The sequence below is a fragment of the Asparagus officinalis genome, chromosome 4 (genome assembly GCF_001876935.1).
Source record: "Asparagus officinalis chromosome 4, Aspof.V1, whole genome shotgun sequence".
Lineage (NCBI taxonomy): Eukaryota > Viridiplantae > Streptophyta > Magnoliopsida > Asparagales > Asparagaceae > Asparagus > Asparagus officinalis.
In genome coordinates this window covers 71,935,435-71,947,596 of record NC_033797.1, presented here as the reverse complement: position 1 = coordinate 71,947,596, position 12,162 = coordinate 71,935,435, and the positions used below count along the sequence as shown (strand labels likewise).

The window sequence follows — 12,162 nt, the reverse complement described above, 5'->3', positions numbered from 1 at the left end:
AATGATGATGGGTCTTCGTCGTCGGTGTTGTAGTATCGGGCTCCGATGAGTTTCCTGCAGGTTACGGTTTAGGGTCATTTTATGCATGCATGCGTAAATCCTTATAAGAAGATTGTGAAGGATCTTAATTGGAGCCACCTCAGTAGGAAACACAATAGAGACGTTGAGGTACGATTCTGTTTACGTATTTCTCACCTTCATATCTTTAAGCCGAAACGAAATTATGACAAAGGTTTCTTGTTCTTCCATACTTTTCTTTTGAAGCGAAAAGAATCCAAATTCAGAGGCGTGCAATTGAGATAAAACCCATCCAAAATCGTAGCATTAATTACAAGGGGCTAGAAGATTGTTGCATTGACAAGAACTGATAATATAACATGTGAACAATATACGACAATGCTATAAAGGTGAGTACTGGATGAGCAACATACGGGTGATCAACTTCTTGTCTGTGTTTATACAGATTTGCATGGAGACAACTAATTTTTTAGGGATAAAAGAGGAAGAAGAGGGAGGAGGAGGAGGGAAAGGAAGCAGCCAGCTCGACTTGAACTCACTTGTTACAATTTGAGGCACTGAAATCGGCCCCTTTCATGCAAGTCCCCTTCCATCTACTCGGAACCGCTTTCATCCCAGCGTCATCAAAGCTCTTCGACTCCGGCCAAATCCCTGAAAATTCACAACAATTACGAAATAAATACGCTCACAGACGTGGGGACTAAGGTGCGTATCAGTGACAAATTCAGCGCGCTTGCCAGTGTCAAGAAGTCCAATGATGGTGTCCGCGGGTCCACCAGCCGACGAGCCTGAGCCGGAGTCCTGCTTCAGATAGGTCTCGACCAATGTTTGTTGAAGAAACTCCCATGATCTTGTAGTGTGCAGCTGATATATTGGGTCGGCAAACACCGACACGACGCCTTGTTTCTTGCTGATGGCGAGCGCCTCCTCCTTCAGCAGTCTCGCCGCGAACCCAGAGAACCCGTGCTCGTATCTGCGGACGATCGTCTTCTCCGCGTGCTGTCCTCTGTTTCAAAGTTAAAAACCCGTTCTCAAGATTATTGAGAATGTGGACTTAAAAGTAAGAAGAGAGCCCTCGATCAGTGTTGGGTTGGAGTCAGGATTTTTGTTTAATTAAATGGTATATGATTGCAGTTGGGAAAAAAAGGTTTTTTTTCCCACTGTTTAGTCAAAATTAGAGATGATATGAATGATAGGAAGATGATCGTGATGTGGGAGATATTTGTTAAGGCTCTGTTTGGCAAAGGGTTAAGAAAGAGAGATTAATGAGAAGGATTAGCATAGTTAGCTCATTCGATAATCTGAAAGACTAAATTACTAACCCGTTAAATAAGTTTTATTTTAACCCTTATGATCATTTGTAGTGTTTGAAAATAAAAATGATTTTGGCTATTTTCTTTATAATTAGAAGAGTTAACTCTTAATCATTCTAAATAACAGTATTAGTAAATCCCTCATTTTGAGGGGTTAACTCATTTTAATCCCTCTACAGGGGTTAGCTTAACCCTTCTATATTTTTTATGGCAAATTATAGAGGGTTAACTCATTTTAACCCTTCTATAGATTTTTTATGTTTGACGGGTTAAGAAGGGGTTAGGTCTCCTTAACTCCTCACTTAACCCTTTGCCAAACGGTACCTAGGTGTATATAATTATAAGTTAATTATATAACCCTCAATCGTTATCATAATTTTCAATTTTCAATGTAATACAATGAGCTTTAAGATGATATGAAAGCAATTCGGCTTTAAAGCTTATAGGAGAAGCATGCAAAGCAATTAGAAAAAAAAATCATCGTTATATGTAAACCATGCAGCTTTAGTGGGCGTTTGGTTCAATTTTTACAAATTATAGGAAATGTTTTCCACCCAAAATATGATTTCCTTGTATTTCTTAAAAAAAAATTATAGGAAAAGTTTTGGGAAGTCAAAAAGTACAATTTTTTTTTTACTTTGCTTGTTTGGTTCAAAACAAGAAAATGACCCATAACTTTATAGAAAATAGCAAAATTTCCTATAATTTGTAGAAATTGAACCAAACACCCCCTAAATTTATAGAAAAGTACAAACTTTATAGAAACATGTCAATGTGGTGTCAGATTTCTGGGTGATTTCCGTCCATTTTGAGAGAAAATTGATTTCTGTAAATTTTGATATTTTTTGTACTTTACAGAAAATATTTCTATAATTTTTTTTGAACCAAACACTGTTTACGGAAATCTATAAAATTTTTTTAATTACAGAATTGCCATTAACAGACATTTTGATAAAACTTTTCTATAAAATTGTGCAACCAAACACCCAAATGAAAATTATGCTCAATCATTAAGGACATGTTAGACTACAAAATTATAATATATAATTCTCATCATACCTTTAAAAGTTTTGAGATGATAAAGATGTTTTATTAGTTCTAACTTTAGACAGCAGTGAAAACTTTATTGCATAGAAAAGAGAGAAATTTGAAGACCTTTTTAGTACCGAGGAGAGAAGTTGAAAGTGGCTTTCCTTCAAAGAGTTTGCATTTGAGCCCCCAGGGATTGCTCCCATGTAGACTACGTAGACTTCTCTCTTCTCCTCTGCAGTGACTCTCATCACCAATAAAAAGCAAAGGAAAATGCTCAATACCCGGTGGCTATTCATTTTTCCTTACGATTATGTAGGTCTGACTCTATTGTTGGAAATTTATAGGGTTGCAAAGAGTAAGTGGGACTTAAGGTGGAGGAGAGTAGGCAGGCAATATTGGAGCTTTGAGTGGATGGATGTTACATAATACGCATGCACCGCAAACCCCACAAACTTTCGAGTGCGCCAACATCTCTTACTTCTACTGATCACGGTTTTTTTTAATGGATGAAGATTCATGTGGCTTAATTCTGTCAGTGTTCGGCTTTAATGTTTATCGTTTCACTATCTATTTCTAAATGTTAAAGATATATATATTTCAATACGTCAAAACTCTGAAGTTGCGATGAGGGTTTATAATTATTTCATACTCTAAAATGATCAAGGACCTTTTTCTATCCCAAATGTAATTCAGATAGTCACTTGCAGTAGGAAGCCCACAATAAATATAAGACTTTAGAGGAGATTCATATATATGAGACACCATATGTTAGTCTAATGGATGTAGACTCAAAGCTGAAATCAAACAAATTGTTGGATAGCAGGTTTCCTAATCTGTTTTGGTAACATGATTCTTAATCTGTTTTGATAGCATGGTTCTTAATCTATTTTGGTAACAGGTTATTAGGATTCCTAATCTGTTTTGTTTTTTGGTTTTAGAATTCCTAGTTTGTTTTGCTTTTAGGTTTTCTATATATATGGAACGCCTTAGAAGAGATCAGACATCAGAAAAAGAGGATTTTGAGAGAATTCTTCAGAGAGATCTCAGAGAGATTAGATCTTATTTGTGGGTATTGTAATATTCTTCAATATTAATCAAAGAATTGTGTGGTGTGGCTCCCGAGAACGTAGGCACGATTGCCGAACCTCGTTAAATCTGGTGTGTTCTTTCTTGTTTACTTTCCTGCAAGTTTTTATTTTTTATTTGCTGTGATTTTTCCCACTTTCCTACTCTCAAACACAAGGTCCGGAAGGGCAAGAGTTCGATTTGATTATTTTGAATCCCCAACAACTGGTATCTGAACTTCGTTCAGAAGGATTGTGAGAGAGCCGTGACAGAGGAAAGCAAATCTAAGATCGAGAATTTTGACGGTTCAGACTTCGCCTACTAGAAGTCGCAGATGGAGGACTATCTGTATCAGAAGGACTTGTATCGCCCGTTGATAGGCAATGCTAATGGAAAGAAGAAAGAAGAGTCAGACAAGGATTGAGAGATACTAGATAGGAAGGCTCTAGGGAAAATCTGGTTATCGCTCGCCAAGATAGTCGCACGTAACATATTAAAGGAGAAGACGATAGTGGGGCTTATAGAAGCACTCACGAAGATATACGAGCAACCGTCTACCACAAACAAGGTGCATCTCATCAAGATACTCTTCAATCTCAAGATGATTGAAGGACGCTTTTTCACAATACACCTCAGCGAGTTCAACATGATTGTTGATCAACTCATCTCCGTAGACATCACGTTCGATGACGAAGTGTAGGCCCTATTGATTCTATCGCAATTGCTAGATAGTTAGGCAGGTTGTGTGACGCCAATCAGCAATTCGACGAGGAAGGACAAGTTGAAGCTGAGCGAGGTTATTAGCTTGATTCTATCCGAGGAGGTTAGAAGAAAATCGTTTGAAACAGAAGGTTTAGATTTATCCCTAAATCTCAAGCAGAGAGGCAAAAGCCAGAAGAAGGCTAATCAGAACAGGAATCGATCGAAGTTAACCAAGAAGAGGTCGAACTTGAAAGTTAGGCCTATCAAAGGAAAGTGTTAGAACTACGGTCAGGAGGGCCATATGTCTTTAGCGTGTAAAGCACAAAAGAAGGACGTGAATGAGCAGGAGGCTCATCTCGTGCAGGATGTATTGATCCTCACTGTGGATAGCGATTCTGATTCTTAGGTCATCACTCAGGAGCCTCGTTCCACGCCACTGCTAATAGGAAGCTTCTTCATAACTATGTAGCAAAGGACTTTGGGAAAGTATACTTGGGGATAATGAACCCTGTAGTGTTATTGGAAGAGGAGATGTGCAAATACAATTGAATGGCTCTAAGTTGAATCTGAAGAACATGAGACACGTACCAAAGCTGAAGAGGAATCTTATTTCGGTTGGCCAGTTTGGAGAAGAAGACTATGTTTTAACATTCATCGGGGATTCGGGGAGGATCTCAAATAGTACTATGATTGTTGCCCGAGGCAACAAAACATGAACTCTCTACCTCACCTCACATACGAGTGACACCCTCGCAATTGCAGCTGGCAAAGAGAGTACGGATTTGTGGCACAATAGATTAGGACACATGAGCGAGAAGGGGATAAAGATTCTACATTCACAGGGGAAGCTAACCGGTATTAATTCTGTGGAAGTTGGTATTTGCGAGGACTGCATTTTTGGAAAGCAGAAGAGAGTTAGTTTCCAGAAGGGTGGAAGGCCACCTAAAGCTCAGAAGCTAGAGTTAGTTCATTATGACGTATAGGGTCCAGCTCGCGTGTTTTCTCTTGACGGTTCGGCATACTATGTCACTTTCATTGATGATCAATCGAGGAAGGTGTGAGTATACTTCATGAAGAACAAGTCAGAGGTGTTCAGGATCTTCAAGAAGTGGAAGGCCATGATGAAGAATGAGACAAATCTGAAGGTGAAGTGTCTGAGATCAGACAACAATGAAGAATACGAGCTGAAGGAGTTCAAGAGGTTCTGTGCTCTAAATGAGATTCATTTAGAGAGGACTACTCTAGGGATACCGTAACAAAACGGTACTGCAAAGAGGATGAACAGGATATTGACGGAGCGTGCCAGGAGCATACAATTACATGCAAGTCTGCCTAAGATATTTTGGGCGGATACGGTGCATACGATAACTTACTTAATTAATCATGGACCATCAGTTCCATTGGATTACGGAATTCCGGAGGAGGTTTGGAGTGGCAAGAAGATCAATCTCTCACATTTGCGAGTATTTGGTTATGTGGCATATGTGTTAGCCCTTATGTTTTGATGATGTTTTACAACCATCATTAACGATACTAATGGCTTATTGAGTGCAAATGTAGTAAATTCATTTATCAAGCTTGTTAGTGCCATTCATGGAGGATTGGATGGAACATACGCTACAACGATGATATCCAAAGGAGGAGGAGGCATAATGATGAAGCAATGTTATTTCAAGAACAACAAATTCATATAAAAGCTTCATCCAAAATCAAGCTATATCAAGACTCAAAGATCGTATTCTATGTGAGGATATTAGCTAGTTTTTATTCTCTCTCTAGTATTAGAATGTAGGCAAAGAGTTATTGAATTCACTTGAAGCTATTGGGACTCACACACACATTTTCATACTTAAGCTTTTAAGCGTTTTTCGCAAAATACTATTTTTCACAAGTATAAGGACCTATCTGCAAAATTCCTTTTCTAAACAGTTTGTTTTCAGTATTAAAAACATTTTACAAAGTTTCATAATTTTCAGAGGTCATATAAATATTTTCTAAATATTTTAGTTTGAGTCAAAACAGTCTTCTGGAGCATATCAGAATGCGGTCGACCGCACCGGTCGACCGCACTTAAGGTCATTCGTTACTGGGCTCCAGAGAGGTCGTCGGTCGACCGGTGCGGTCGACCGAAATCTCAATTTTTATATCGGTCGACCGCACCGGTCGACCGATGATGGCTCTGCTTGTTTTCTAAGTTTTCAAAGCTGATCGCGGTCGACCGGATTTTCGGTCGGTCGACCGAATTTATCTTTTCGGTCGACCAAACGTTCTGGCGGTCGACCGAAATTTTATTCGGTCAACCGAGAGCTTTTTCAAACGGTCGATTGCCTTGGTTACTGTGCTATCACTTAACTGTGTTTGGCACAGTCTGTGGCAATAGTCTGAATAGTAGATTATTTTCTTAATTGGGAAGATTGAGTTGTGATTTTAAATTGATTAATCTTTTCTATTTAAACCAAGACTTCTTCTTCTTCCAGTCGCCCTAACTTCTGCTGAAAAACCAGAGAGACGCTGTCTTCTGAGAAAAATTTTCATACTCTATTCTCTGTGGTTTTTCACTGTGTTTCCTATGTGAGTTCACTTCCCAGCTTCAATATTCTTTCTCTTTGCCATAGGGTCTTGTAAAGAGAGAGTCTTGCATCATTTCTACTGCTGTGTGAGTGTGATCTTGTGTAGATCAACTGTGAGGGTGTGGGATCTGTTGAGATCAACTGTGTAGTGAGAGATTGAGAGGGAATCGCTGTGTAGACGAAGTTCCGGCTTCCAAACCGGGTGTGTAGTGGATTTCTCCTCGAGAGTGGGGAGCGGGGACGTAGGTCAGCGGACCGAACCTCGTTAACACATCGCGCGTCAAAGAATAACAATTCATAACCCTATCTCTTTTACTTTAATCGCATTACTATTTTGTGGTTTGCTTGTGTTTAATTTTTATTGCATATTAGAGCCTCTTGACCCTAATCACCCCCCTCTAGGGTCCAACAATTGGTATCAGAGCTTGGTCTCTATATTAATTTTTGGTTTAACCGCCTTAGAGAAAAGATCTAATGGAGGCCTCTTTGAATATGCATATGTTAGAAGGACAATCCACAAAGGAAAAATGATTTCATTTTGGTTCAAATATATGTGGATGACATTATTTTTGGTGCTACTAATGAATCCTTGTGCAAGGAATTTTCTAAAGTTATGCAGGATCACTTTGAGATGAGTATGATGGGAGAGCTTACATTCTTTCTCGGGCTCCAAGTCAAGCAAACTAAGGATGGGATCTTCATTTCACAAAGCAAGTATGCGAAGGAATTGGTGAAGAAATTCAAGTTGGAGAATTCTAAGCATGCGCCTACTCCCATGAGTACTAGTGTTAAGCTTGATGCGGATGAGAGTGGTGAAGATGTGGACCAAAAACTATACCGATGTATGATAGGTAGTCTTCTTTATCTCACCGCTAGTAGACCCGATATCATGTTTAGTGTGTGTGCATGTGCACGTTTTCAAGCATCTCCTAAAGCATCTCATTTAATTGCGGTTAAAAGGATCATTAAGTATGTTAATGGAACTTTTAATCTTGGTTTATTTTATCCAAAGAGCACCTCTTTTGATTTATATGGTTTTTGTGATGCCGACTTTGCCGGATGTAAGGTAGATCGCAAGAGTACTAGTGGAACATGCCAATTCTTAGGAAATTCCCTTGTTTCTTGGGCTTCCAAGAAACAAAATTGTGTTGCATTGTCCACTACGGAAGCGGAATACATTGCCGCCGGTTTATGTTGTGCTCAAGTTTTATGGATGAAACAAAGTTTAGTTGACTATGATTTGAATTTTCAAAATATTAAAATCTTTTGTGATAACACAAGTGCTATAAATATTTCCAAAAATTCGGTTTTGCATTCTAGAACCAAGCATATTGATGTGCGCCATCATTTCTTACGCGATCATGTAGAGAGACAAGATGTATCCCTAGTATTTGTTGACACAAAATCTTAATTAGCGGATATATTTACTAAGCCTCTTGGAGAGGATGATTTTTGGCGCATAAGAATTGGTTTGGGCTTATGCACTATGTGAAAGTTCTACATTGCTTGCTTGTTCATTTGTTGCATATACTTAGGGGGAGCTCATAGATAGGGGGAGCACCTATCTATAAGCTATTTTATTTTTGCTCTTATAATGGTTGGTTGTCATCATCAAAAAGGGGGAGATTGTTAGCCCTTATGTTTTGATGATGTTTACAACCACCATTAACGGTACTAATGGCTTATTGAGTACAAATGTAGTAAATTTATTTATCAAGCTTGGTAAGTGTTAGCCCTTATGTTTTGATGATGTTTTACAACCATCATTAACGATACTAATGGCTTATTGAGTGCAAATGTAGTAAATTCATTTATCAAGCTTGTTAGTGCCATTCATGGAGGATTGGATGGAATATACGCTACAACGATGATATCCAAAGGAGGAGGAGGCATAGTGATGAAGCAATGTTATTTCAAGAACAACAAATTCATATAAAAGCTTCATCCAAAATCAAGCTATATCAAGACTCAAAGATCGTATTCTATGTGAGGATATTAGATAGTTTTTATTCTCTCTCTAGTATTAGAATGTAGGCAAAGAGTTATTAAATTCATTTGAAGCTATTGGGACTCACACACACATTTTCATACTTAAGCTTTTAGGCGTTTTTCGTAAAATACTATTTTTCACAAGTATGAGGACCTATCTGCAAAATTCCTTTTCTAAACAGTTTGTTTTTAGTATTAAAAACATTTTCAAAGTTTCATAATTTTCAGAGGTCAAATAAATATTTTCCAAATATTTTTTCTGGAGCATATCAGAATGCGGTCGACCGCACCGGTCGACCGCACTTAAGGTCATTCGTCACTGGGCTCCAGAGAGGTCGTCGGCCGACCTGTGCGGTCGATCGAAATCTCAATTTTTATATCGGTCGACCGCACCGGTCGACCGATGATGGCTCTGCTTGTTTTCTAAGTTTTCAAAGCTGATCGCGGTCGACCGGATTTTCGGTCTGTCGACCGAATTCATCTTTTCGGTCGACCGAACGTTCTGACGGTCGACCGATGGTTTATTCGGTCAACCGTGACTTTTTCTCTAACGGTCGTTTGCCTTGTTAACTGTGCTTTCACTTAACTGTGTTTGGCACAGTTTGTGGCAATAGTCTGAAGAAGAGATTATTTTCTTAATTGGGAAGATTGAGTTGTGATTTTAAAATGTTTAATCTTTTCTATTTAAACCCAGACTTCTTCTTCTTCCAGTTGCCCTAACTTCTGCTGAAAAACCAGAGAGACGCTGTCTTCTGAGAAAAATTTTCAAACTCTGTTTTCTTTGGTTTTTCACTGTGTTTCTTGTGTGAGTTCACTTTCCAGCTTCAGTACTCTTTCTCTTTGCCATAGGGTCTTGTAAAGAGAGAGTCTTGCATCATTTCTACTGTTGTGTGAGTGTGATCTTGTGTAGATCAACTGTGAGGGTGTGGGATCTGTTGAGATCAACTGTGTAGCGAGAGATTAAGAGACAATCGCTGTGTAGACGAAGTTCCGGCTTCCAAACCGGGTGTGTAGTGGATTTCTCCTCGAGAGTGGGGAGCGGGGACGTAGGTCAGCGGACCGAACCTCGTTAACACATCGTGCGTCAAAGGATACCAATTCCTAACCCTATCTCTTTTACTTTAATCGCATTACTGTTTTGTGGTTTGCTTGTGTTTATTTTTATTACATATTAGAGCCTCTTGACCCTAATCACCCCCATTCTAGGGTCCAACAATATGTTCATATCAGTGACCATGTCAGGGACAAGGTAGAGGCTAAGTCACAGAAGTGCACATTAATTGGATATGATATTTATGAGTTTGGATATCGTCTTTGAACAGGAAGATCATCAGAAGTAGGAATGCGATATTCAATGAGGAAGTAATGTACAAGAACAGAGATAGTGCCAATGATAGCCAAAGTAGTGGGAGCAACACTACGGATACAGGTGGATCCGAGTACATGGATTTGGAGGAACTTTCAGATGGGGGCGATAAAGTCAATTCTAACCGAAGAATGGAGGAGGCTCCACCTGCAGAGACGACTACCCAGGGTGTGGAGCTTAAGAGGTCATCCAGAATACCCAAACCGAATCTCAGATATCTCTCATCACTTGTTTATTTGCTTTTGACAGATAGTGAAGAACCAGAGTGCTATGAGAAGGCTATACAAGTGAGTGAATCTCAGCAGTGAGAGCATACGATGCAAGAGGAGATGGATTCTCTACACACTAATGAGACATGAGAGTTAATCCAGCTACCTGCACAGAAGAAAGCCTTGCATAACAAATGGGTCTATCGGGTCAAGCAGGAGAGCGATGGAAGTAAGAAATACAAGGTCAGGTTAGTCGTGAAGAGGTTCCAACAGTGAGAAGGAGTGTACTATATAGAGATATTTTCCCCGTTGTGAAGCTCACAATCATCAGAGTGGTGTTGAGCCTAGTAGCCGTAGAAAATGTCTATCTTGAGTAGTTAAATGTGAAAATTGTCTTTCTTCATAGTGACTTGGATGAAGAAATCTACATGAAGTAACATGTTAGCTTCATTGAAGAAGGAAAGAAAAAGATGATGTGTAAGCTCAAGAAGAGCTTGTACGGATTGAAACATGCCCCGAGACAGTGATATAAGAAGTTTGACAACTTCATACAGAACAATGGTTATAGAAGATGCAATTCAGATCAATGGTGCTACTTCAAGAGGTTCGAGTCTAGTTTTATTATATTGTTATTGTATGTTAATGATATGTTAGTTGCAAGACCGAGTTTAGAGGAGATAAGCAACTTGAATAAGCAGTTGGCAAAGGAGTTTGCTATGAAGGATTTGGGTATAACGAAGCAGATTCTAGGTATGCGAATCAGTAGAGATAAAGCTGAAGGGACGTTAAGGTTGAGTCAAGCTGAATACATCGAGAATGTATTTCAGAGGTTCAACATGTAGAATGCTAAGGTTGTTATCACGCCTCTTGGAAGCCAATTCAAGCTATCTAAAAAGCAATCGCCTAAGATAGATGCAGATGGAGAGTATATGAGTAGGGTTCTATATTCTTCGGCCATTGGGACTCTCATATACGTGATGGTTTGTACGAGGTCGGATATTGCCCATGCAGTGGGAGTTGTGAGCAACTTTGCAAGCAATCTAGGAAAGAAGCATTGGGAGTTCGTGAAGTGTATATTGCGCTACTTGAGAGGGACTATGGACAAGCCACTATGTTTCAGGAGGAAGGAGTTGGTACTGTAGGGATACGTGGATGCGGACTTTGTCGCTAATCATGATACGAGACAGAGCACCACGGAGTATGTTTATATCTTAACGTCGACGACAGTGAGTTAGGTTTCACGTCTGCAGAAAATTATAACTTTGTCTACAACTGAAGGTGAGTATGTCGCGATGACTGAAGCAAGCAATGAGATGATTTGGTTGAACGGGTGCCTGAAAGAGTTGGATCTGAAGCAAGGAACATGAGTTCTTTATTGTGACAGCTAGAGTGCTATACATTTTACCAAGAATCCAGTATATCATACCAGAACGAAGCGCATCGACGTACGATACCATTTTATGAACAGGAAGTTACATCTAGAGAAGATTTTGGGTAGTAAAAATCCTGGATATGTTCACGAAAGCAGTGACCATTGATAAACTAGAGTTGTGCGTAACTTCAGTTGGCCTTCACGAGTAGGAGATGAAGGTGGAGCCACACCAAGAGGATCACAAGGATCGCCGGGTTGAAGATGATTGAAGAATGGATTTTTTCTTTATAGGAGGATGCTTGCAAAGAAGTGAAAGTTTGGGTGAGCTCGTTGATTGTGCTTTGGTCTCCAAGTGAGAGATTTTTAGTCCAAGGGATGTAGACTGAAAGCTAGAATCAAAAAAATTATTGGATAGCAGGTTTTATAATCTGTTTTGGTAACATGATTCTTAATCTGTTTTGGTAACATGATTCTTAATCTGTTTTGGTAACATGATTCTTAATCTGTTTTGGTAACATGTTATTAG

At 39.2% G+C, this 12,162-nt stretch overlaps 2 protein-coding genes across 2 annotated transcripts in view; one reads left to right on the top strand and one right to left on the bottom strand.

Moving 5' to 3' along the window:
• The window catches only part of LOC109837703 (CO(2)-response secreted protease-like), a 6,489-nt gene extending 3,813 nt beyond the window's left edge, over positions 1–2,676 (bottom strand). The window contains exons 1-3 of the mRNA XM_020406040.1: positions 2,487–2,676; positions 756–1,024; positions 558–669 (exon numbers count right to left, since the gene is read on the bottom strand). Coding sequence (XP_020261629.1) covers positions 558–669; positions 756–1,024; positions 2,487–2,659 — 554 coding nt within the window. The 5' untranslated portion in view covers positions 2,660–2,676. The remainder of the gene's footprint in view (positions 1–557; positions 670–755; positions 1,025–2,486) is intronic.
• LOC109838908 (uncharacterized mitochondrial protein AtMg00810-like) lies at positions 7,242–10,363 on the top strand (the record flags this gene model as incomplete). The annotated part of the gene is made up of 3 exons (XM_020407334.1): positions 7,242–8,036; positions 9,512–9,516; positions 10,012–10,363. Coding segments are annotated over 3 exons (1,152 nt in total), but the record flags the coding sequence as incomplete, so codon positions are not given.